The following is a 25,099-nucleotide window of genomic DNA, read 5'->3' as shown; positions in this document are numbered from 1 at the left end:
TGCAAAACGCTTGCCTAAACTCGATGGGGGCTTTCCCTTGGGCTTGCAAAGAATGAGCCGCGCATACCAAATCCGGCGCAACGGCGCTGCATCCTCAGCGAGATTTTAAAAAATGAAACAAAAGCAATACCCGGCGGCACGTGTCTAGCGCAGACAGTCGGAAGAGGACTATAATTCCCAGCAAGCTCCGGGTGAAGGAGGAGGTCCCTGGCTCTTCCTGGGGGGCGGGATCGTCTCCTGCGCCGATTCTGCATGGGCGGCGGAGGACTGCTGGCCGCGGCCATTGGAGGGTCTCCAGGCGCCGTTACCTTTGCGCTGCTTCTCTTGCCGCTGCTGCCGCCGCCCCCATGGCTACAGCGTCGCCCTTGAAAGTCAGCATCGTGGGCTCAGGAAACTGGTGAGCGCAGGTGGGGGGCGCGATCCGCCCAGAGGCCACCGGGGCACCGAGCGGAACCTGCGCTTCCTGGTCCTCAGCCCTTGTTGCTTAGGATGCGCGGGTTAGGGGCGCAGGCAGGGGTGGAGAATCAGGCGTCTCCCACCCCCCTGGATTCTGTTCTGTTTTTCCTAACAAAGAATTCCCTGCAAAATAATATATGCAGCTGTCATGGGCCGTCATCCTTGTTCTACTTCCTTGTTGGGCGGGAATAGGCGACACCCCCGATCACCCTTTTGCAAATCTCCTTTTTTCTGAATGGCAACTATTTTTTCTTCTTCTGAATAGTTAATCGCACGTGCGTCAGGTTTGCGTTTCGTTTTAATACCTCGAGGGCTGGGCCTGATCACCCGCTAATTTCCCCCCTCTTTCTTGTCCTCGCCCTGGCTTATGATAGTGGAAGAATGATGGCGTTATTCTAAGGGCACCGATGACGGTTCTCGAGTTTGGGAGGGTTTTCCCGAGGCAGGTGGGCAGGACGCACGCCACCAGAGAACAGCCCACAATACTCCCATGCACTCAGCGTGAACTCGGGTCCATGCAACACCGAAAGGGTGCCATCCGTGGAATAATAGAATTGTAGAGTTGGAAGGGACACCGAGGGTCATCCAGCCCAACCGCATGCAATGTAGGAATCCTTTGCCCAACGTGGAGCTCAGACCCCACGGCCCTAAGATTAAAGAGTCTATGTACAAGAGAGAAATAGCTCTCCAAGGTTTGTGGAAGTGCAAATAAATGGGGTTGTGAGGCGGGGAAGGTAACTCAAAACAGCTTGATGAAGATGAAGTCTAAGCATGCTGTGGTTGCAGAATGCTGACTGTTTAGGGAACCAACATGGGTCTTAAACCCATAGTAAAAGGGACCCCTGACCATTAGGTCCAGTCGAGGCCAACTCTGGGGTTGCGGCGCTCATCTCGCTTTACTGGCCGAGGGAGCCGGCATACAGCTTCCGGATCATGTGGCCAGCATGACTAAGCCGTTTCTGGCGAACCAGAGCAGCACACAGAAACGCTGTTTACCTTCCCGCCAGTGCGATACCTATTTATTTACTTGCACTTTGATGTGCTTTCGAACTGCTAGGTTGGCAGGAGCAGGGACTGAGCAACGGGAGCTCACCCGGTCGCAGGGATTCGAACCGCCGACCTTCTGATCGGCAAGTCCTAGGCTCAGTGGTTTAACCCACAGCGCCACCCGAAACGTGGACAGCTATGTGAACCCATGACCTCAAGATTAAGAGTCGCATGCTCTACTGACTGAGCTATCCAGCTACACATACGTAACATACATATTTTTGCAGGACTCACTTGTTACGTATGCTTTACATGCATATTTTATTCTTCCTTCAAGGGTGAAGTGAGTGGTTCTGTTCTCTCCCTCCATTTTATCCACACAGCAGTCCTGTTCTGCTGAAAAATAGTCACTGACCCCAGACCACCCAGTGAACTTCATGTTGGAGATGGGATGTGAACCTCGTTCTCCTGGGTTCTGGTCCAGTATGCTAAACATTGCACCACAATGGCTCCTTCTGCATGACAGTGCCTAGTCCTTCCAGCAGTTGTGCTTAAAGCTTTCAGATGAATGTGTGCTAGATATGCAGTGAGATGGAAGCAGGGCCATTATGCTTCACTTTCTGCGAGATGACCATGTTCCTGCTTCCTGTGTCCCACAACGCCTTAAATACTCCGCTTAGAAACCAGAAGTGTCTGTTTCAGAATGCTACTTATTTCCCCTGTCAGTAACAAACTTTGTCCTAGGTTCCTCTTGTCTACCACCTGAATGTGGCTAAAAAACACATTGAACCTGGTTCGCCTGGGTTCTAGTCATCCGCTGAACCACAGTGGCTGTCATTCCTTTTGCACGATGCCTGTTGCATATAGATATTTCCACTTTCCATGCTGCATTAAGAAGAATACCTTTTGCTCTGGAAAGTATTACCTGTAGAACTCCCTTTGCTCACCTTTGCCTTCATCCTTTCACGGAATATACACGGAGGGAGAGAATCACACTAGCTGGTTCCACTTCCCCCACTCCCAACCTCTGCAGAACAGACAAAGTTGAGACTGCACATGGATAAATGCTCAAGTTACTTACACGTGCATGGAGTCTGTATTCAGGACTGGGAGACCTAGCCCTGTTCTCCCTGTTGTCTGAACAAGTGGAAGGAGAAGGGGAACGTGCTAGCCAGCCCCACCCTCTGCGCATTCAGCTGAAGTTTGCCTTCTGGGCATTCATCCGCAGGTGCGTCATTGGTGAGGGTGAGGCTCCTGCAACTGACTGCAACAAGTAGCCAAGCCTTTAGTGTCATCTGCCAATAGAAATTCCGCAGGCGCCTTCTCTGTGTCAGCTTTTAAATGCCTGCTGCGCTTATGCAGGCATTTCACCTTTCCATTAGCTGACTTTTGATTTTAACGCTTTTGTATCCCATATTTTGTACCCATATTTTGTATGGGTAGGGACAGGGGTGGCGCTGTGGGTTAAACCACAGAGCCTAGGGCTTGCCGATCAGAAGGTCGGCGGTTCGAATCCCCATGACGGGGTGAGCTCCCGTTGCTCAGTCCCTGCTCCTGCCCACCTAGCAGTTCGAAAGCACGTCAAAGTGCAAGTAGATAAATAGGTACCACTCCGGCGGGAAGGTAAACGGCATTTCCGTGTGCTGCTCTGGTTCGCCAGAAGTGGCTTAGTCATGCTGGCCACATGACCCGGAAACTATACACCAGCTCCCTCGGCCATTAAAGTGAGTTGAGTGCCGCAACCCCAGAGTCGGTCACAACTGGACCTAATGGTCAGGGGTCCCTTTACCTTTATGCCAGGTGGGTGGGGTACAAATATTATTATTATTAAGCTTAGTGTATGGCTTTATGTATAATTGATATATGCAAATTGCTTCCTGTGAAGCATCTCAAAGCAATTCTACAATACAATAAAACCTAGAAAAATTACATATATAAAAACAAGTTCAAATCCAACTGAGATATTACTGGGATAGCTAACCCAGAAATAGTGCTTCAGGTTAAGAACTTTGCTTCAGGATGAGAACAGAAATTGGGCTCCAGCGGTGCGGCAGCAGCAGGAGGCCCCATTAGCTAAAGTGATGCTTCAGGTTAAGAACAGTTTCAGGTTAAGTACGGACCTCCAGAACGAATTAAGTACTTAACCTGAGGTACCACTGTATATGGACAGCCATGGCTGAATCGTATCTTCGGTTAGCAGCACATCTGAATGCTTCATCACAAGACAGGTTTGGGTCAATAGTTCATTTCCTATATTTCACCAGGGTCAGTTGTACAATTGAATACCATCCCCATAGGGGTGCTTAGTACTACAGTGGTACCTCGGGTTAAGTACTTAATTCGTTCCAGAGGTCCGTACTTAACCTGAAACTGTTCTTAACCTGAAGCACCACTTTAGCTAATGGGGCCTCCTGCTGCCACCGCCCTGCCGGAGCACAATTTCTGTTCTCATCCTGAAGCAAAGTTCTTATCCTGAGGTAATATTTCTGGGTTAGCGGAGTCCGTAACCTGAAATGTATGTAACCTGAAGTGTAGGTAACCTGAGGTACCACTGTACTTTATTTAAAAAAGAGGGGAGGGGTGTTTATGTCCAGGAGGAATAGTGGGATATTTTTAACCTGCTTTTTGTCTTGCACCCACTGAAATATCTTCTGCAATGTCAGCTGACAGCCTGTTCAAATTGCTCAATGTTGGCAGCAGATTAGTGCTGACTTTGTTTCCTGAAGGGCATAAGTTTTACATGAGCCCCATTTCAAACTTGCAGAGACAAAACTTTATTTCGTGGTCACTTGTAGGAGTTGTCAGAAGCATTTTACAGAGAGTTGCAAAACTACACAGCACACGCTTCAGAACTGGGAATGAGGAAATGGGAGAAGGTGGTTCGCTATTTTGCAATTTTGTGTTCCTATACTGGTTACTTGCTGTCATCCATTGCCATTGTGATACTGCAGTACAGTGGTACCTTGGTTTACAAACAGCCCTGTTTACGAACTATTCGGTTTACGAACTCCACAAAACCGGAAGCAGTGTTCCGGTTTGAGAACTTTACCTCAGTTTACGAACGGAAGCCGAACGGTGGAAGGGCACTGGCGGTGGGAGGCCTCATTAGGGAAAGTGCACCTCAGTTTAAGAACGGTTTTGGTTTAAGAATGGACTTCCGGAACGGATTAAGTTCGTAAACCGAGGTACCACTGTAAATATCTTCAGTAACACGACTGCTTTTTAACATGGATGCCTTATCTGTTTGTTTTGTTTCCTTTGCTGTAAAGGCTCTACGTGAATACGTTATTCCATTTTTTACAGGTAGCATATTGGTCAAAGCTTAGCAATGTTGACCTATTTTCATATATTGGCCCATTGGAACTAAATTTATCGTATAGATTTTATGAGGGCAAACTCATGTTCACAATGCACGATGCAATATTTAAAGTCACATGGGGCTTTTCCTCTGTTGGATGTCCCCAAGGAATTTGAAGAGGGAAAGTGAATTTTTGAGTGAGACTGATGTCTTAAGCCCCGTTTAATCGTTTGTTTCAATCTTAAACGTGCAAAATATCTGAGGTAGAGCAAATACACGTTGGGACAGACAAGCAAAAAGAGGTTCCCAATTATGGAAATACAAAAAAAACCCCAAGGTGGTTACAAATGCAAATCCTTGGCATGTAACAGGTTAATGTATTTCCAAAGAGATCGACCATTTTTTTTGGGGGGGGGGGAGGCCTTGGAAACTCTTTCAGCACACCCTGAACATTAGTTCTTCCCGTTAAGGATTTGACAAGTACGTGCACATAACCCTAATTTTAGGAACTGCTGGTATTTGTCTTGCCTTGCATCATTCAGTTTAATTTAAATATATTAAGCTACGAATATTAATAGCTGTTTCGATAATTGTTTTACACACTGCATTCAAGCTAAGTCACTGTTTGGCTTAGCATGACATGCCAACATGGTTAGTGGTTTGTCCAGAGTCACTAAGTGAGCTTCGTGACCGAGTGATTTGAACCTAGCGGTAGTTTGAAAGTCTATGACAGGCATCCCCAACCTGCGGCCCTCCAGATGTTTTGGGACTACAACTCCCATGATCCCTAGCTAACAGGACCAGTGGTCAGGGATGATGGGAATTGTAGTCCAAAACATCTGGAGGGCCGAAGGTTGGGGATGCCTGGATTATGATCACTGCAAAACACTGGAAAAATATCTCCTGATAAGAAAGAATTGATTCATTGATTGCTTCCCTAGCAATGGATTTTGTCAGCTACCTACCACACCCAGGAGAGCGCATAATTTTCAAATTAAAACCTAGTGACTTTGATAGTCTTGCATTTAGCTCAGTATAAAACGTCAATGTTTCATCTATTTCCAAAGGGGTCACCCCCCCCCCCTTTTTTTAAGGCAGCTGATACTAAGAAGAAGAAGAAAAAAGCTGTATCCTCAGTGTGTTGTTTTAGCGATCTATAAAAGCCTTCATTATATCGGACCTCTTCTATTTCTAAATTTATTCTAGCCCCATGTGACACTTCCTAGGCAGAAGTCATGAAAGAGAGTTGTGTGTGAAAGAGACGGTTGCACATATAAGACAGAAGAAGTCTCTTAACAGATGCATTTTTTAAATTTATCCATTGCCTCGTGGCTCAATGGGGCCTTGCATCAAAGAAAGCACATGCAGTTTAAATACCAGTCCTTATTGTCCTTAACATATAAAAGACATGTGACAAGTACAGAATGACTGGAGGCAAGTTGAGAACATAAAACTGCTCTGCTTTATGGTACAAAGCTTCAGGCATGAGTGTCCGTGACTTTGAGGCACTTGTCATTGTTCAAAGGGCATAAATTTAAACGCTGCACTGGGGCAGAGTTTTATGCTTCTCAAATTACCTTGCTTATCAGTTGAAGAAGTTTAACCTCCTCACTGAAGGTGCCAAACTAGTGCTTAATGCAAAATGCCTTGCTGTGCAATTTGCCCATGTAATTGGGCTGCTGTAGGCACAGAGTTTTGCATACACTTAGTTATTGACAGCTGCACAAATTATTATAGCTTGGAAGTGGAAGGATCAAGCAGAATATAAAATGGAAGAATGGTATAAAGAGGTGTAGGATGTGGTTATTAATGATAAATTAACATGTGCCATTAAGGTAAGATAGGGAATATGCAGGAGAAATGATTTTGAGAAGATATGGAGGGTGTTTGTTAAAACGGAAGGAGGGTGTTTGTTAAAACGGAAAGGGGTCAAACCATCACAAGAGGTGTTGACATTTTGGGAGGTTGGATAGATACAATGGAATGGTCTTGGTGGTGGAGTCCACAATTTTATTCTTATTTATTTATTATTACTATTATTATTATTATTTAAAAAAGGAATCTGACTCCCTGATTGATGCTTAAAACTTCCTTCCTTCCTCTGTCTTAATGTGACATATTTAATAAGGTATCATCTTTTCTCTATTTATTACAGGGGTTCTGCTGTGGCTAAAATAATAGGCAACAATGTAAAAACGCTGCAAAAGTTCGCTTCTACAGTGAAAATGTGGGTTTTTGAGGAAAACATTGATGGACGGAAATTAACCGATATCATAAATAATGATCACGAGAATGTAAAGTATCTCCCTGGACACAAGCTTCCAGACAATGTGGTAAGACATATATATTAGATATCTATGTTTATTTTAAGCATTTTACTATTCTAAAAGTATTGTTTTAAAAGTTTTACTATTCCCCTCACACTGCTGCATTTCCCAGAGTTCTCTGGGAAGAGGGATTGATTGCTCAACCACTGGGAATTGTAGTTCTGTGAGGGGAATAAGGGGTCTCCTAACAAATCGCAGCACCCTTAGCAAACTACAGTTCCCAGGATTCTTTGGGGGAAGCTATGCCTGTTGAAGTGAAATAAGAGAGCTTCAATTGCAGATGTGACTTTAGTGTGGATCCAACCCCATTGGGCCCAACTAACAAACTTCTTCAGAACCTGGGCGAGGAGAGGAACGGCGCAGAGTAAAAATAATAGGCTTAAAGAACAAAAGCTCTTATTCACATTTACGTTTTGTTAAATTCCAAAATAATAGCTGTCAGTCATTTGCAAAAATTGGAACCCAATGTGCCCTCCCAGTGAACAGAAGGAATTCTGCCATTTGTGGAATGGGTCTGTCAGGCCTTCCATTCATAGCACTGAGAGGAGATTCTTTCTCTGCTGTGCGGCGTCGCAAAACAAGTTATTTTTCTGGACGTTGCACCAACAATCTGAAGTTGATTTTTATAGAAGCATGAGGGGGCTAACTAGGGGAGGAGAGGACAGAATTTGTTTCCATTCTGTGAGTAAATTCTGTTCACAAACCTCTGATTCCAACCCACAGAGAATAGTAACCTTTTACTATCTGCAATAAGTATTAGATTTCCCCAAATCCAATGTAAATGGTATCTTATTTAATTCTGTTTCCAACTTTAGAAGCAATCAGAAACTTTATTTTCGTGTTTTTATATTGTAAACTGCCCTGTGATCTTTGGATGAAGGGCAGTATAGAAATTTGACGTAATTTGCCATTGGTTTGTTTAAAATTTGGAAAACGAATACATATTATTTGGCAAAAAAAAATTACAAATTGAATTAATAATACTTTGCTAGTTTACATTGGGTGGGAATGAATTCCAAATTTGCTTGTGCCTTTATACTTGAAATTTGCTGTTATTATCAGTTGGCTCGCCAGGTATTAGCTTCTTACAACAAACAATACAAGCGACACGAAGACCAGTATACTAGATAGCACTGCAAGGTATTAGCTTCTTGGCAGTATAAAATATTTGCTGTGCAAATAAGTTTTCTGCAATTCCAGCTGATAAATTTGCCAGTGGTCAAAGCAAGCCAACAAAATAGTCACTTTTGGAATAGTAGAACTAATCTGTGCTTAGTTTTAATCTGTGCTAGTTTAAAATCTTTAAATTTCACGGCCATTATAACATGGTAATAAAAAAAAGCATTTCCACAAACAAAATAAAATCAGCGCATTGAGAGAAATGGCTTCTTTCTTCTCTGTTTCTCATCTCTCCCTTTCTTCCTCCCTTGAATAAATGTCCATAGGTTGCTGTCCCAAATCTGAAGGATGCTGTACAAGACGCAGACTTGCTGGTTTTTGTCATTCCCCACCAGTTCATTCATAAAATTTGCGATGAGATCACGGGGCGCGTAGCCAAGAAAGCTGTCGGTATAACTCTCATTAAGGTACAACAGATACAAGCCTTACTTTGGTGTCAATGAATCCTTTGGAATTGTTCAACGGGCTGTTGGACAAAAACAATGCCAAAGAGATGTATAATCCCTAGACTTACGGCAATATAGATCCAGCTCATTTGGATCAGCAGTTTTGAGTTCTGAAAGGCGCTGTGCATCATGTAATTATGTAAAGATGGTAACATGGCGAGTCAGTGATGCTGTGGTGTAATTCCACACACTCCTGTGGCAAACATGCTGTGACTGGAGTTCATCATTGTAACGCTGTGGCACCCTCCCTCTTGAATTTTCTTCCATTAGACGTGAAGCAAGTCCTACATTGTTCTGTTTTTGATGTTTGTGGAAACATTTTAAGCATTCTCGGATTACTCCTATTTTATTTCTGAATTTGTTCATTGTTGATTTTTATGTTTTAACACTGCTCCTTGATTTGTGTTGTGTTTTGTTTTTCATTTCTGCGCATCACTTGGGTCTTCTCTGCAAAGCAGTTTATGAATTCTGATTTTTTTATTTAAAAAACCCACACACAAAACAAAAAACCCACAGCTTTTAAATGGTCATTGCAGTTCTACGGATTCAGCCTAATCTATGGACTCAGCTACACGTTAAAATGAAACGTTTTAAATGTGTTGTAAAGTGCAATACGTGTTGAGCTTACTGCTTGGCAAAGTCTGCAAAGAATTGCAGGCCCATATTGGATTAATTAGAATAATGTGGTTTGAATCCCATGACGGGGTGAGCTCCCGTTGCTCTGTCCCTGCTCCTATCAACCTAGCAGTTCAAAAGCACGTCGAAGTGCAAGTAGATAAATAGGTACTGCTCTGGTGGGAAGGTAAACGGCGTTTCCGTGCGCTGCTCTGGTTTCGGTGTTCTGCTTCGCCAGAAGCGGCTTAGTCATGCTGGCCACATTACCTGGAAAAACTGTCTGCAGACAAACGCCGGCTCCCTCGGCCAGTAAAGCGAGATGAGCGCCGCAACCCCAGAGTCGTCCGCGACTGGACTGAACTGTCAGGGGTCCTTTACCTTTACCTTTTAAAGTGCAATATGCAAATGTGACACTAGATGGTGAAAGTGAGCTACGCAAAAATTCAGTGTATTTTTCAAACTGTTTTAAAACAAAGCATTTTCACAGCGTTTTTTAATATGTGTGTAGATTCCACCCAGATGGCATATAGGCAAATTTTCACCCACTAGTGAGGATAATCATCAGTCTTCTGTCCGATGTTGATAACTGACTATAGTGGTTACCTTTTAATGTTTAGGGAATAGACGAAGGGCCAGAGGGTCTCAAACTCATATCTGACATCATCCGAGAGAAAATGGGAATAGACATCAGTGTGCTGATGGGAGCAAATATTGCCAATGAAGTCGCAGCAGAGAAGTTCTGTGAAACCACAATAGGTAATTTTTTTTTAGTATGCTTTATATAGGGTCTTCTCCCTGCTGTCATCTGGTACCAATCCTCTAAGGACTTTAGATTTTATTTATGACCTTTTTTTATCCCATCCTTCACCCAAGACGCAAATGGTAGAATTTGATTCCTCTGTAGATTACCCTTAGGAATGGTAGAGATCCAGGGAATTGCAGACATTTATATATTCCTGGCTGAGTTTTTTAAAAATGTTTTTATGAGGGACCTATGTATATAAGATGGGACGCGGGTGGCACTGTGGGTTAAACCAGAGCCTAGGACTTGCCGATCAGAAGGTTGGCGGTTTGAATCTATGTGACGGGGTGAGCTCCCGTTGCTCGGTCCCTGCTCCTGCCAACCTAGCAGTTCGAAAGCATGTCAAAGTGCAAGTAGATAAATAGGTACCGCTCCAGTGGGAAGGTAAATGGCATTTCCGTGTGCTGCTCTGGTTCACCAGAAGCGGCTTAGTCATGCTGGTCACATGTATGCCGGCTCCCTCGGCCAATAAAGCGAGATGAGTGCCGCAACCCCAGAGTCAGTCATGACTGGACCTAATGGTCAAGGGTCCCTTTACCTTTATGTATATAAGATAGCATTTTGGATGGAAGACACAGTCTACTGAAAAACACAGTCAGGCTTCATTAATATCTTTGTGATCGTACCTGGAATTTTATTAAAATAGAGCAGGAGTGGGCCAAATTATATAACGCCCTACTAGATTATTGTAGGCATCTTGTGGCCCATGGATTTCTCCATCAGGCTTGTTTTCAGCATCCCGTAAGGCCCTGGTATGATCTAGGTCCTCTCACTTTAAGAGCTCATATCCCAGTATGTGCAGAAAAGGTTTTGCAACTGAGCATTTTTGATAGTGCATCTGTTGAGAAGACTTGGGTTCAAGTCATGAGGTGTACTGGATGGGCCTTGAGTCCAGGTCACTGTCTCTAGGCCTGTCGTCCCTCGCAGGGTTGTAAGCCCACTTTGGATTCCACGGAGGAAAGATGAGAAAGAAGTACCGTATTGGCCGGAATATAAGACGCACCTGCAAATAAGACGCACCTTTAAAATTCAAGTGGGAGGGGCAAGGAAAAAAGACAAAACCTGAATATAACCCGCTCCCTTAAAATTGGGTTACAGGCTGAAAATCGCTGCGGTTGGTAGAATTGTAACTCCGAGTCAATTTAAGCCTTTCATCTTGCAAGCCCGCAAAAGTTACCGCACAGTCGTTAAAATAGCAAATCGCTATTCAGTTGCTATAATTCCGCAGGCACTCACACCCGTAAATGGCAAATGAATAGTCTCAAGCTTGCAAATCGGCAATAAAACTTTTTTTTTGTTCTGTTTTACCGCATTTCTGTTTCAGCAGTGATATCGTAAAAGATAATTTTTGTAAGGTCACGAATTTAAGCTGCGCTTTAACTTTTTATGGTCGGAATTTGGAGGGAAAAAAGTGTGGCTTATATTTGGGCCAATACAGTATATGCCTGATCAAGGGCTTTAAAGGATATAAAAGTAGACATGAAGAGTTGCCTAGTACCTTGTTTTGAACAGTTCTGTCTCGTTTCTAAAAGCCAGCATGCTAGCTAAAATAAAGCTGACGGTTCCCCTTCTGCCCTTCACCTCCACACCCCAAAATAACAGGCTGCAAAATTTTGGAGAATGGCTTCCTCTTCAAAGAACTTCTCCAGACTCCGAACTTCCGAATAACTGTGGTGGACGATGCCGATACTGTTGAGCTTTGCGGTGCTCTTAAGGTAATATTTGTTTTTGGGCAGGGATGACATTAAAAGCTAAAAAAACAACAACCCTAAAACTAGAGAGCAGAGAGCTATGGGAAGTTGGGTATTAGGCCAACACCTGATGCTTGCTTCCTCTTGATGCTGGGCTCAGTTAGAGGGTGATGACAAAACTCCACTCAACTTGCCTTCTCTCAGATGGCTTCCTCATATTTTGTGTCCGAGGGTGTAATGGTTCTAGGGGTTGCTGGTGCGTAAGTTGCCGTTACTCCTGGCTAGGTTGCCTGGTTGAACCCTTGCTGTCTGGACAGCCTCAAGTTCCGTGGCTGCCTCAGTCGCTGGCAGAATCCGTCAGTGGGCGTTTCTTAAACCTCTTCCAACATAGAAGCTGTTTGACGCCCAGTCTTCTCCTACTCTCCCTGCGCGGAAGTCTTCTGCGCAAAATGGGTGTGGGCAACGGAGTACTCGTGCCCTCTCCGCTGGTCTCCTGCGAAGAGTCCTGGAGCCACCTCTCCGATTCCCCCACCTGCCCCCCTTCTCCACTGGTGTTACGCTGATTTCCTTCCCCAGCGGATGGGCTACCTCTCCACCTACTGGGACCCTCTCCCCCTCTCCTGGAGCCTCCTCTCTGCCTCCCGCTCCGATGGCCGTTCCCTGACAGAGGGGAAGTATTGTGATGCCATACTCAAGATCTTCCGTTCTTCCTATGCAACAAGAACCCCCAAACAAACCACAAGGGTAGGGATGGGGAAGCCTGCGGCCTTCCCAAAATTGTTGGACTCCAACTCACATCAACTCCAGCCAGCAGGGCCAGTGGACAGGGATTATGGGAGTTGTAGTCCCAAGAACTGTCTCCTTTGTGCCAAAGCAGAAGAATCTGGCCAAGCTTGGGACAGTGACCCAAACATAGACTTTATTTCTTTGTAAAAGGGTTTGGTGGTAGGGTCACTTCCTAATATGTGAAGATGTTATGTTTTTTGTTTGCATTTGGCTCTCTTATCTGCAGGCTGGATTTCAAAAGATGAGCACCAGAGAAATAGGCACAGGGCAATACTCCGAAGTCCTTAAGTATCAAATCAGTACCACCAATGTTGCCCCATTGGTTGTTGCCGGACTAAATAAATCTGCCTAAATAGATCCACTAGCAGAAGAATTTCGGCTTGTGCAACAGACCTCCTCCTCCCTGAATATACCTCGGCGTTCTCCCCAAATCTGTTCCAGGGGGTTGGGGGAAAGTACAGAACAAATTTAGTTGAGTGCATTAGGATAGGAGAGGGAGGGGAAGCAATATTGCAGAGCCAAAACTCCTTGCACTCACATATCTGTTTTGTGGGACCCTTTTTAATTGGCTCTTCTTTTTCAATAGGGACGCGGGTGGCGCTGTGGGTTAAACCACAGAGCCTAGGACTTGCCGATCAGAAGGTTGGCGGTTCGAATCCCAGCAACGGGGTGAGCTCCCATTGCTCGGTCCCTGCTCCTGCCAACCTAGCAGTTCGAAAGCACGTCAAAGTGCAAGTAGATAAATAGGTACCGCTACGGCGGGAGGGTAAACGGCGTTTCCGTGTGCTGCTCTGGTTCGCCAGAAGCGGCTTAGTCCTGCTGGCCACATGACTCGGAAGCTGTACGCCGGCTCCCTCGGTGAGTAATGCGAGATGAGCACCGCAACCCCAGAGTCGGTCACGACTGGACCAAATGGTCAGGGGTCCCTTTACCTTTACCTTTACCTTCTTTTTCTAAAAACAGGGAAGGTTTCCCTAAGGATAGCTGCCTGAGGACTGAATCAAGGGCAAAAAAAAAAAAAAGTTCTACAGGTGGGATTCATGTGCCAATCATGATAATTTTTAGCTCACGACATTGCTTAAAAGCACATCTAAATGCAGTGCCTATAATGATTGTAGCTGGAAGATGATGAAAGAACATCTGCTGCATATCCGTTTTCATTGGATGTATTGTTATCATGTCTGGCAACAAGCTGGTGGAGATGCAGATGCAGCTAAAAGGCTCTGCAAATAGATTTTCCCCATTTCAAAAAATACGAGATGTGTTAGATTGTTGTCATTCACACTGGTGCCATAGAGACAAGGCACTAGAAACGAGTGCCTGGCGACAAGAGCTTCCTGCCTGTTTTGTGCACTGGCCATTTTCATTGCTAGGGACCAATCTGGTGAAAAGCACGCATGAGTACTTTTGAAAGCAATACATTTCCCTTCTTTTTAAGAGAGTGGAGAAGTGCCGCACTTCAGATGCTGGAATCCACTAGAGATAGATTTAAAACTTTCATGGTAAGATCTGAACATCTGTGTGCGATAGAGGCTACTTTGTGTACTTGGCCCCAAGTGGTGGTGGTGGTGGTGTTTATTAATTACTTATACCCCACCCATCTGGCCAGGCCTCCCCAGCTACTCTGGGCGGCTTCCAACAGGATTTTAAAAAACACAATAAAAGATGAAACATTTAAAACTTCCCTAAATAGGACTGCCTTCAGATGTCTTCTAAAAATCAGATAGTTGTTTATTTCCTTGATATCTGATGGGAGGGTTTCCACAAGGTGGGCGCCACTACCGAGAAGGCCCTGTAACTTCGCTTCTCACAGGGAACCGCCAGAAGGCCCTCGGAAGCTGGACTTCAGTGTCCAGGCTGAATGATGGCGGATGGCTCCTTCAGGTATACTGGGCCGAGGCCGTTTAGGGCTTTAAAGTTCAGCACCAACACTTTGAATTGTGCTCGGAAACGTACTGCGAGCCAATGTAGGTCTTTCAGTGATTTGAAACCCTTCCTTCCGCAATATGCGAAAGCAAATAAGGAACGGCAGATCGTTAAGAGGGTGAAGGTCCAAGTAAACTTTATTCTTTCATTCCTTCACGGTGAGTTCCTCTTGCCCCCTCTCTGCACACTCTCTTTGGCAGTGATAGGGGGTCACCTCTCCTTTGCAGCCAATAGGATTATTTGGCCTCAGCCAATGCAATGTACAGGAGACCCTTGGGACATTTCCACCTGCCGTGCGAAAGGGCTTGGTCCTGCTGAAAGGATATACAGAGAAGAATTGGTGTCTTTGTGTCCCAGTTCCCCTTTTGTTGTTGTTGCTGTTTAATCATTTAGTCGTGTCCGATTCTTCGTGGCCCCATGGACCAGAGCACGCCAGGCACTCCTGTCTTCCACTGCCTCCCGCAGTTTGGTCAAACTCATGCTGGTAGCTTTGAGAACACTGTCCAACCATCTCATCCTCTGTCGTCCCCTTCTCCTTGTGCCCTCCATCTTTCCCAACATCAGGGTCTTTTCCAGGGAGTCTTCTCTTCTCATGAGGTGGCCAAAGTATCAGAGCCTCAGCTTCAGGATCTGTCCTTCCAGTGAGCACTCAGGGCTGATTTCCTTAAGAATGGATCGGTTTGTTCTTCTTGCAGTCCATGGGACTCTCAAGAGTCTCCTCCAGCACCATAATTCAAAAGCATCAATTCTTCGGCGATCAGCCTTCTTTATGCTCCAGCTCTCACTTCCATACATCACTACTGGGAAAACTTTAACTATACGGACCTTTGTTGGCAAGGTCTCTGCTTTTTTTCAGTAAAGTTCCCCTTTACTGCCAAAAAAATACCTGCCGGAGAGAGACAATTAGGATGCACAATCCCAGTTCCTTTCAATCCTTCCAACAGGAGCTTCACTCTTCTTCATTGCCTGCAGCATCAATTTCCAGTGAACTCCTTGACACAACACTTTGCTCATTCTCTTGTTGCCCAAGGCTGTCGTGGTGCTGCTGAGAGCTAGTTCTGGAAGAGATGTAGCTGTGCTGGACCACACACAAATTCTCTAGTGCTCTTCAGCCTCCTGAACACCTGCAAGTTGGTAATCAGGGGGAGCGATGGTACTGAATCTTTTCATATAAGCAACATTTTATTCCAGAGAGGCAGAAAGTGCTTTCTTTAAGGTCAAACTCACCACTTGTACCTCCCTCTCCAGGCTATTCTCTCTCTCATTCCTACTGTGTGTAGGCTCCCTTTTGAGTTTGCAGATTTTCTGCTGTGAAATGTGAAATGCTGCCAAATTCTTTTAGGGTAATTGGGTAACAGCAGCAATTATGCGATGTACAGCACTGTAAATATATGTCTGCGCTTCCTCTGCTGTTGAAGAGCTTAGTTTCTGGCTGTTCCATGCCCTGGAAATGAGGGAATGCAAGCGAGAATCCATTATTCACACCAGCTCTCAGCTAAGCTTGCCAAGGCGCACGTTGGCCATCTATTCTGAATTTATTTCATTTCTGGCAAAGTTCTCTGCGGTTCATTGAATCTGAGCTCAACCTTGTGATCCACTGCCTGTCTCCCTGAGCTATGGGCAGTCTGAACAGGAAAGCCGGTCTCGGACAGCTATAGATATCTCCACGGTATTTACATCATGAGCATATGGTGCTACTTTGTGAAGAACCAGACCATTGGTCTTGCAGCAGAATGCCAAGACCTCAGGCAAAGGTACTTGATTGAACTGGAGAGATCAGATTGAACGTGGGCCTTTTTGCATGCGTAGCTGTCATCTCAGTGTCTGCTGGGATAGCTCAGTCGGTAGAGCACGAGACTCTCAATCTCAGGGTTGTGGGTTCGATTCCCATGCTGGGTGTCAGATGGCAATGGTGGTTGCTCATGAGTAACCAGTCGGGACTCTGACCTGTCTTTTACAGGTTTTATTTTGGTGCAAAACTATTTACAGTGCAGAGCCACAAGTTCATGTCTGCCTCAATCGCTAGCAGAATCTGGGAGTGATCGTTTCTGGGTCCTTCCCCAACATAATAACTTCGTCACCCCCAGCCTTTTCTTTCCTTCTTTGCATTTTATACCTCTGCGCAGGGTGGGCAACGGAAGGAGCGTGCTTCCCTCCTGGCCGGCTTGGCCAGGAGCGGTGCTGAGGCTCCCAGCAGCATCCTCTGGTCCCTTCCCCTCTTCCGCGCTGGAGGTGTGGCTTTCTCCACCACAGGAAGAGGAACTGCTTCGCAAGATTTTCGGAGGTTCCCCGTAACCCAACTGCCCCTCTGCTTCCCTTTCCTGTTCCGGTGGCAGTACCCGGACACTGGGGAACAGATTATTGCATTGCAGGGGGTTGGACTAGATGACCCTCATGGTGGCCTCCAACTCTATGATCCTACGACGATAACAAGTTGATCTAAGTGGTGCAGTGAAATGCTGTAAGCTGCTACCAAATGAGGATGGAACATTACAGAGCTGTCTGGCTCAAAGAGGAAGCTTTGTAGCCTCTGTATCCTGGAGGGGATTTTAAGCATGCTACATCATTTTGGCGATGTGCCTGATCATTTACCATATTTTTTGCTCTATAAGACTCACTTTTTCCCTCCTAAAAAGTAAGGGGAAATGTGTGTGCGTCTTATGGAGCGAATGCAGGCTGCGCAGCTATCCCAGAAGCCAGAACAGCAAGAGGGATTGCTGCTTTCGCTGCGCAGTGATCCCTTTTGCTGTTCAGGCTTCTGAGATTCAGAATATATTTTTTTTCTTGTTTTCCTCCTCCAAAAACTAGGTGCATCTTGTGGTCTGGTGCGTCTTATAGAGCGAAAAATACGGTACATGGCATTTCTAGCATGAGGATTTATTTTCCTGGTCCAGAACTGCGAAGTCATTGAGTTCTCTTGGGCAAGTCAGTGTTTTGCTTGGCGTAAGAATAGGAGTAGTAGGGATCAATAAGAATTGCACATCTTTTTTTGCAATTAAAATTGCTTTAAAACTTTCCTACTGCTTTCTTGGAGCTTAGGATGGCACGCATGGTTCCCCCAGGCACATCCACTCACAACAACCCTGTGAGGTAGATTAGGCTGAGGTCACCCAGTGAGCTCTGTCACTAAGCAAGAGCCCTTCCACCTTCCTTGCCGCTTCAGAGTCTGTTTCTCAAACCGTTGTTTTCCCCTCCTTTTTTTATCTTCTCCTCCATTAGAACATTGTGGCTGTGGGAGCTGGCTTCTGCGATGGCCTCCGCTGCGGCGATAACACCAAAGCAGCTGTCATTAGGCTGGGGCTGATGGAAATGATTGCCTTCGCGAAGTTCTTCTGCAAGGGACAGGTGTCCACTGCCACTTTCCTGGAGAGCTGTGGCGTGGCAGACCTGATCACCACGTGCTACGGGGGCCGCAATCGGAGAGTGGCCGAAGCGTTTGTTAAAACAGGAAAGGTACGGTCCCTGGGACTTGCTCTTCTCGCTTGCTTTCCTATGACTGACTCTTGAATCTCTTCCGTTGTTTGGAACCATCTTGTGACAGGTGGACACACAGAGTAAAATAATTGTCATGTGGGAAAAGTACAACACGGGTCTCGTGGTGATTTGCTGGGGTCTTGGGATGACAATAATGACAACCACAGCATTCTCTTAAGTAGTGTTCCATTGCAGGGTGTATCAGATTACCTGACTCCATTACCTAGTGTGATGAGCTCCTTAGATAACTGGCTCCTTAGATAATTGGAATAATAACTGGATAATTGGTTTTGGAAGGGAACAGGAGGGCCAATATTATTTATTTAAAATTGGGGTGGGGGGATGGAGTCAGGGTTTGAGGCATGGGAATTTTCCGAAGGTGTCCTCTACGATTCCCTCTCCCCTCCCTTCAGTAAATCTAGCACTGTACTCTACAGCTTAGATAGCTCAATTGGTTACATCAGAGTTACCCAAACTTGAGTCTCCGGTTGTTTTGAGACTACAACACCCATCATCCCTGACCACTGGGTCTTACTAGCTAGGGATAATGGGAGTTGTAGTCCAAAAAACAGCTGGAGTCCCAAGGTTGGGAAACACTGGATTAGATTGGGGTGCCGATAACGCCAAAGTTGCAGGTTTGATTCCCGGGTGGGATAGCTCAGGCTTCCTCAACCTCGGCCCTCCAGATGTTTTGAGACTACAATTCCCATCATCCCGACCACTGGTCCTGCTAGCTAGGCATCATGGGAGTTGTAGGCCACAAACATCTGGAGGGCCGAGGTTGAGGAAGCCTGGGATAGCTGCATATTCCTGCATTGCAGGGGGTTGGACTAGATCAGTGATGGCCAAACTTGGCCCTCCACATCTGTTTTGGGACTACAGTTCCTATCATCCCTGACCACTGCTCCTGTTAGCTAGGGATGGTGGGAGTTGTAGTCCCAAAACAGCTGGAGGGCCAAATTTGGCTATCACTGGACTAAATGATCCTGAGAGTCCCAGCTCTACAGTTCTACGATTTTGTCACCTGGGGATTGTTGCAATAGATAGGGCTTCAGATTTGGAGCACATCTCCACTCTTCTGATTTGGGGCATGGACTGTTCAGTTTAGGTTCAGTCTCCTCTTGGTCCAAAGAGTTGTTAAGTTTCCCCTCTAAATCAGGAATGGGGAACATCCAGCCCTCCAGATGTTTCTAGATTACAGCAGCCACAGTCCATAGTTGAAGACCAAGTGGTGTGATCCAACAAGGCAATTTATTTTTGTGTTTTGTGGGTTAGCCTGGATACATGTAAATCTGGGGTAGTCAAGGTGGTACACTGCCCCCACCCCGACAAAAAAAAAGATATCGCTTTTCTACATCTTATGAATCATTAAAAGATACACCTTTTTTATTTAAAAAATTGTTCAGTCTATTGAAGAATTGGAGCAAGAGATGTTGAATGGACAAAAGCTTCAAGGGCCACAGACATCCGCAGAGGTGTATCGCATTCTTCAACAGAAAGGATTAGTGGAGAAGTAAGTGAGATTGTGTTTAAGCCATGTTTTGAAACGTTTTCCTTCTCAAATACGCTGGCACTAGCTTCTGGGAATTTATTTTTTGTTGTTTTCCCCCTGGCCCCAAATTATTCTTTAACATAATCTCCAGAGCAAATTATACCCCAGTACCCTGATAGAGATGCAGTTTGGCATGGGCTTGAACATTAGATGAGCAGGGTGGGGGAAAATAGTCTGCATGGATCCGCTGGGGGCTTATGTGCCTGTGTGTGTGCCTTGTCTGTGTCTGAAAGTGCGGGTGAGCACATCGACAGCTAGCATGTGGCCCTCAGATAGTTGGCTGAGCATGAATGCGGCCCTCGAGCAAAAAGAAAATGAAAAAAAGAATAACCATCCCTATTATAAACGAACAGCTACCTCATGGTGCCTCTCACTAAATTATATTCATTGTTTATATCAGGCATAGGCAAACTCGGCCCTCCAGATGTTTTAGGCCTACAACTCCCATCATCCCTAGCTAACAGGACCAGTGGTCAGGGATGATGGGAGTTGTAGTCCCAAAACATCTGCAGGGCTGAGTTTGCCTATGCCTGGTTTATATGCAAATAAAAGAAGCATTTCTACAGAACCCACTGACATTAATGTATTGACGAAAGATTCATCGCAAAGGTAAAGTTAAAATGTAAGTTGTCTCTTCACGTCTGTCTCGGTGGAAAACATGAGCACTGGTTTCATTGTATTCAAGTACTCATGCATTTAATAGATGGCTGCTCCCAATGATGGAATAGTCTTTTGAATAATCATGAGAAATTCCCAGGGACTTTTAATAATAATAATAATAATAATAATAATAAATTTTATTTATATCCCGCCCTCCCCAGCCGAAGCCGGGCTCAGGGCGGCTAACAACAATAAAACAGTACAAAAGTACAGCACAAACAACACTCTAAAATCATTCATTATAAAATTAATTAATTCAAGCCACTGGCAACCATTGGGCCAGAGCTCCGCGAAGATTGCCGAGGGAGGGAGTCAGGCTGTGCCCTGGCCAAAGGCCTGGTGGAACAGCTCTGTCTTGCAGGCCCTGCAGAAAGATGTCAAGTCCCGCAGGGCCCTGGTCTCTTGTGACAGAGTGTTCCACCAGATCGGAGCCACGGCTGAAAAAGCCCTGGCTCTAGTTGAGGCCAGCCTAACTTCTCTGTGGCCTGGGACCTTCAAGATGTTTTTATTTGAAGACCGTAAGTTTCTCTGTGGGGCATACCAGGAGAGGCGGTCCCGTAGGTACCAAAAGACCTTAGAAATTGAGTGGTTCCCCCCACTTTTTCATTGTTCTTTTTGTTCAATCTAGTCTCCCAAATAATTGCTGCTTTTGATTGGCAGTTCCTTTTAGGAGTGCCGCTTTTATCCATCAGCTTTAAAAGCAATTCTCTTGGGTTGTCATCTTTTCTATATTACAGGTTGCTGTTGTAGTTTTACCAAGGAACAAGATGCGCATAGTAGTTTATTGGAGGAACTTGGAAGCTCCCACTGAATTTGGTTTTCTGCTCTTGTTCTTGGCCCCCCCCCCCAAAAAAAAGAGTTGAAAAATGTTTGGCCCTCCCACTTATGCCAACTCAGTTATCAGTATTCTTGTTTTATCTGCTCCCACCTTTTAACACCCACGGGAGGCAAGGAAGAGAAATGCATCAGACATGTCCAAGGTCCATTTTGGGGGCTTAATCCTAAAAAGCAGGATTTGTTTTGTTCCTAGAAGGAACAAGGAGATCCATGAGCAGAACTCTGCTTGTGGAACAGGGCACATTTGGCTACCATAAAGAGAAGGTGGGGAGACTATTTTAGGCAGGTCTCCCTGCATCTGAAAATCGGCCCTGGAGGATTGAGGGATGATGTTAGAGGTGGCTACAGGTATAAGGTGGAATTGAGGAAGATTGACTTTTCAGCTCTGTTTACAAAAGCCTCCGCCAAACTGAAGTTCCTTCCTCAAATGGAAGGACTACGTCAGTTTGCAGAAGGATTTGTGTTAGATCCAGCCCTGTCTGGTGTTATTAACAGGAACACGGTATGCTTACCTTGCTCAATGAGGTAGCATTTTTATTGCCACAAACGAAAAAGATACCCGGTTCCCAGGAATGGCAGCAAACAAATGGGCACGTTCTTAATAGCAGCCTAAGCCTCATTGTGGGACGCGGGTGGCACCGTGGGTTAAACCACAGAGCCTAGGACTTGCTGATCAGAAGGTCGGTGGTTCGAATCCCTGCGATGGGGTGAGCTCCTGTTGCTCGGTCCCTGCTCCTGCCAACCTAGCAGTTCGAAAGCATGAAGTGCAAGTAGATAAATAGGTACCGCTCCGGCGGGAAGGTGAACGGTGTTTCCGTGTGCTGCTCTGGTTCACCAGAAGCGGCTTAGTCATGCTGACCACATGACCCAGAAGCTGTCTGTGGACAAATGCCTGCTCCCTCGGCCAATAAAGCGAGATGAGCTCCGCAACCCCAGAGTCGGTCACGACTGGACCTAATGGTCAGGGGTCCCTTTACCTTTACCTAAGCCTCATTGCAAAGATTTCACACTTGCCTTTGAAGGAGGAGGAGGGATTATTTAACATCCACCCGTGCTTATTGTGTCATATCGTTTGCACAAAATAACTTCTAGGGATCTACCTGATCTCAGACAAACCCACCACGGGAAAGGTGCGTCCCCTGCTTGTTAGGGGAAAGGGCAACCTACAGAGAAAAGAATCGTGCTAAAGGGGATGGGACAATAGCAGTTCTTCAGAACCTATGGCCTGATGTCCAGAGAACTCACTTATCAATCACAGCTCCGACTTCACTCACTGTCTGAAAACACTGACAGGTGGAAGCAGCCAGGTTGGCTCATTTCACAGAAATAGCTTAGGATACATGCATATTTTGCTTCCTAACTTTCTAGAAGGGTTAGGAAATAGGGTGGGGTGGGGGAAGAAAGCTCAGCCCTGAGTTGGCCACCTCAGCATCTACAGCTAACTTTTCTTGGGAGATGAAATTTTTGTTTAGATGGGCAATTGTCTAAAATGTCCCATAAAGAACTCTTGCATTAATTCGTATACATTCCTCAAGCTCTGTTTCAGCAACAAACCTCTTCCCTAGATAGATAGATGATAGATAGATAGATGATAGATAGATAGATAGATAGATAGATAGATGATAGATAGATAGATAGATAGATAGATAGATGATAGATAGACGATAGATAGATAGATGATAGATAGATAGATAGATAGATAGATAGATAGATAGATAGATAGATAGATAGATAGATGATAGATAGATAGATAATGATGATAGATAGATAGATAGATGATAGATGATGATAGATGGATGATAGATAGATAGATAGATGATAGATAGATAGATAGATAGATAGATAGATAGGTATAGATTTGTGTATCAAATTTTGTTCTGCCATCAATGCATCCTGAATGCTAGGCATTCTTAGCTTTTCTCCTCTCCATCTAGTAACACCTTTGCCTTCCTCTTGTGTCTGTTTTTTAGGTTTCCACTATTTGCTGCTGTCTACCAAATCTGCTATGAAGGGAAACCCGTCCAGGAAATGATTTCCTGTCTTCAGAGTCACCCCGAGCATATATAACGCATGCCTTGCCATTGTCGCAATTCCTGCCTTTTCATAGTAGTATTACGTGGGTTCAAATGGGTATAATGAAGTTTTGCAAAGCGTCAACTCCGTTAAGCAATCATGGCAAAATGAATGTCAATTTGTAGGTAATTTTCAGTTTGATGTAATAGTGCGACGCCTAGAATGTCAGCGGTCTTTTTTTTTACTGGCTAACATTTTGGGTAGATTTCAGAATAACGCCGAGCAGGGCTTTCACACTCCTCTGAGTATCCATGTATGTGTCTTTGCAGCATGGAAAATGCTTGATGTTTTTGTAGCCTTCATTCTGATGCTTTCTTTTTCTAAAGGGACCCATCTGGAGCACTCCAGTGATTATTGTTGGCGGGGGGGCAGGGGGAGAGAGCACAGGTACAGATCCTTTTTCTTTTTTATGGGCATCGGAGATGGCCTGAAATGCATTCTGCATTGAGGCTCTTTGCTATATAAAAAAAATGAGCATCTGCAGTGTACGCCCAGCTTTTAATCAGGGTTACATGCCTTTACTTGAGAATGTTTCTTTTCTTTAACAAATGCTTTGATGATAATCAATTTGATAGCATTTATTAGGCGAGGGAGGAGCACTTTGACCTTTTAACTTACTTACATTTTAAAAGAGATTTTAAGAAATTGAGGGGGGGGGGAATCAAATGTGTTTAAATAGTTGCAATATCTTTCATCTTTTAAAAAGGGGAAGTAATGTAGACAGGGCCTGTGTACCAAACAAGGGGCTTTATAGATATGGCTTTGGTGCTTAGCATCATCCCACGTTTATTACCCAAACGAAACTGTGGTTTTGGAACATGCGAATGCAAAACTGCCCTTATGCCGGCTGGATTCAGGCAAACGGGTGTGTGTGTGAGAGAGAGAGAGAGAGAGAGTGCATGTATGAGGGAAATTGCAAATTCATTGCCACTTGGCTTGGAAAGCTATTCAAAGGAATTCCCAACAGATACTCAGATGCAATCTTGCTACTGATTTGCTGGCATGCTTTGATGTATTGGAAATGGCCAGTACGCGGAGAGGAAAAACCTCTTGCGGTTTCGTTGTTTGTCCACTCCTCAAGTTACATTAGAAATAGCAAATTCTCCTGTATCCCACAGAAAGATTCCTACACAGGGAACTTGGTGCTGTTATACTGTTATCTGACAGCAACTTCTGTGGTTGTGATTCACAGGCCCTGCTTTCTAGCACTCAGTACGTTGTACTTAGTGTAGGTTGGAGGTGGATAAACTTGTAGCCCTCCAGATGTTGTTGGACTCCATTTCCCATCAGCCCCAGCCAGCATGGCTGATGGTAAAGGATGATGGGAGTTGTAGTCCACAACACCTGGAGGCGCGCAGGCTCCCCATCACTGGTGTAGGTAAAATACCAGGGGTTTCTCAGAATACCACACACCGAGGAATGTGATGGCAATTCCCATTGGCACATGATTGTATAATCAGCGAACTGTGTTCAGTTATGACTGTGGTTTATTTCAGTGCCTGTTATGACTTCTCTGCCCAGCTCTTGAAATCTGTTAACCCACTGACTTAAAATGAGAAATGTTTCTGAGTCTTCTTCCACTTCTAAACTGCCTTGACCTCCCTGGCGTCTTAAAGGTATTACAGTGCAATCCTATATATGTCTCCTCAGAAGCGTGTATAGGACTGTGGTCTTAAAGACTGAAATAATTACTTTATCTTGATTTAAAGCTGTTGAAGAATCTGACATATCCCTCAATTCCCTTGTTATGTTGGAAGAAAAGACACCAAAAACTGGGGGGAAATGTCAGATGTATTAATGTGATTTCATAACCTGGAGATAAATGCAAGTATGTCAAGTACTAGAAGACAATCCTGTACTGATTATGGAACTTTCAGCATGGAAATTATTATACATTTATATTCCACTTTTCCTAAAAGGGATTGAAAGTGATGCGTGTTGTCCTCACATTTAACTAACAACCTGTGAAGTAGGTTAGGCTGAGATGCAA

The 25,099-nt window shown here is 44.9% G+C and overlaps 1 protein-coding gene and 1 long non-coding RNA gene across 2 annotated transcripts in view; both read left to right on the top strand.

Annotated features, from left to right (window-relative positions):
• Positions 1 to 24,858, top strand: part of LOC310660487 — a 330,629-nt gene extending 305,771 nt beyond the window's left edge. Inside the window, exons 2-3 of the long non-coding RNA XR_014503420.1 lie at positions 24,006 to 24,716; positions 24,763 to 24,858. This is a non-coding gene — a long non-coding RNA (uncharacterized lncRNA). The remainder of the gene's footprint in view (positions 1 to 24,005; positions 24,717 to 24,762) is intronic.
• Positions 225 to 23,651, top strand: GPD1L (glycerol-3-phosphate dehydrogenase 1 like). The gene is made up of 8 exons (XM_083405136.1): positions 225 to 397; positions 6,897 to 7,074; positions 8,514 to 8,654; positions 9,926 to 10,064; positions 11,713 to 11,825; positions 17,733 to 17,966; positions 19,394 to 19,500; positions 23,007 to 23,651. The coding sequence occupies exons 1-8, from the start codon at positions 348 to 350 to the stop codon at positions 23,101 to 23,103; spliced, it is 1,059 nt and encodes a 352-aa protein (XP_083261262.1). The 5' UTR covers positions 225 to 347; the 3' UTR covers positions 23,104 to 23,651.
• Positions 24,859 to 25,099: the final 241 nt, after the last annotated feature.

The sequence above is a fragment of the Podarcis tiliguerta genome (assembly GCF_965153285.1).
Source record: "Podarcis tiliguerta genome assembly, chromosome: 12".
In the NCBI taxonomy this organism is placed as follows: domain Eukaryota; kingdom Metazoa; phylum Chordata; class Lepidosauria; order Squamata; family Lacertidae; genus Podarcis; species Podarcis tiliguerta.
This window is presented reverse-complemented; position numbering and strand designations above follow the sequence as displayed.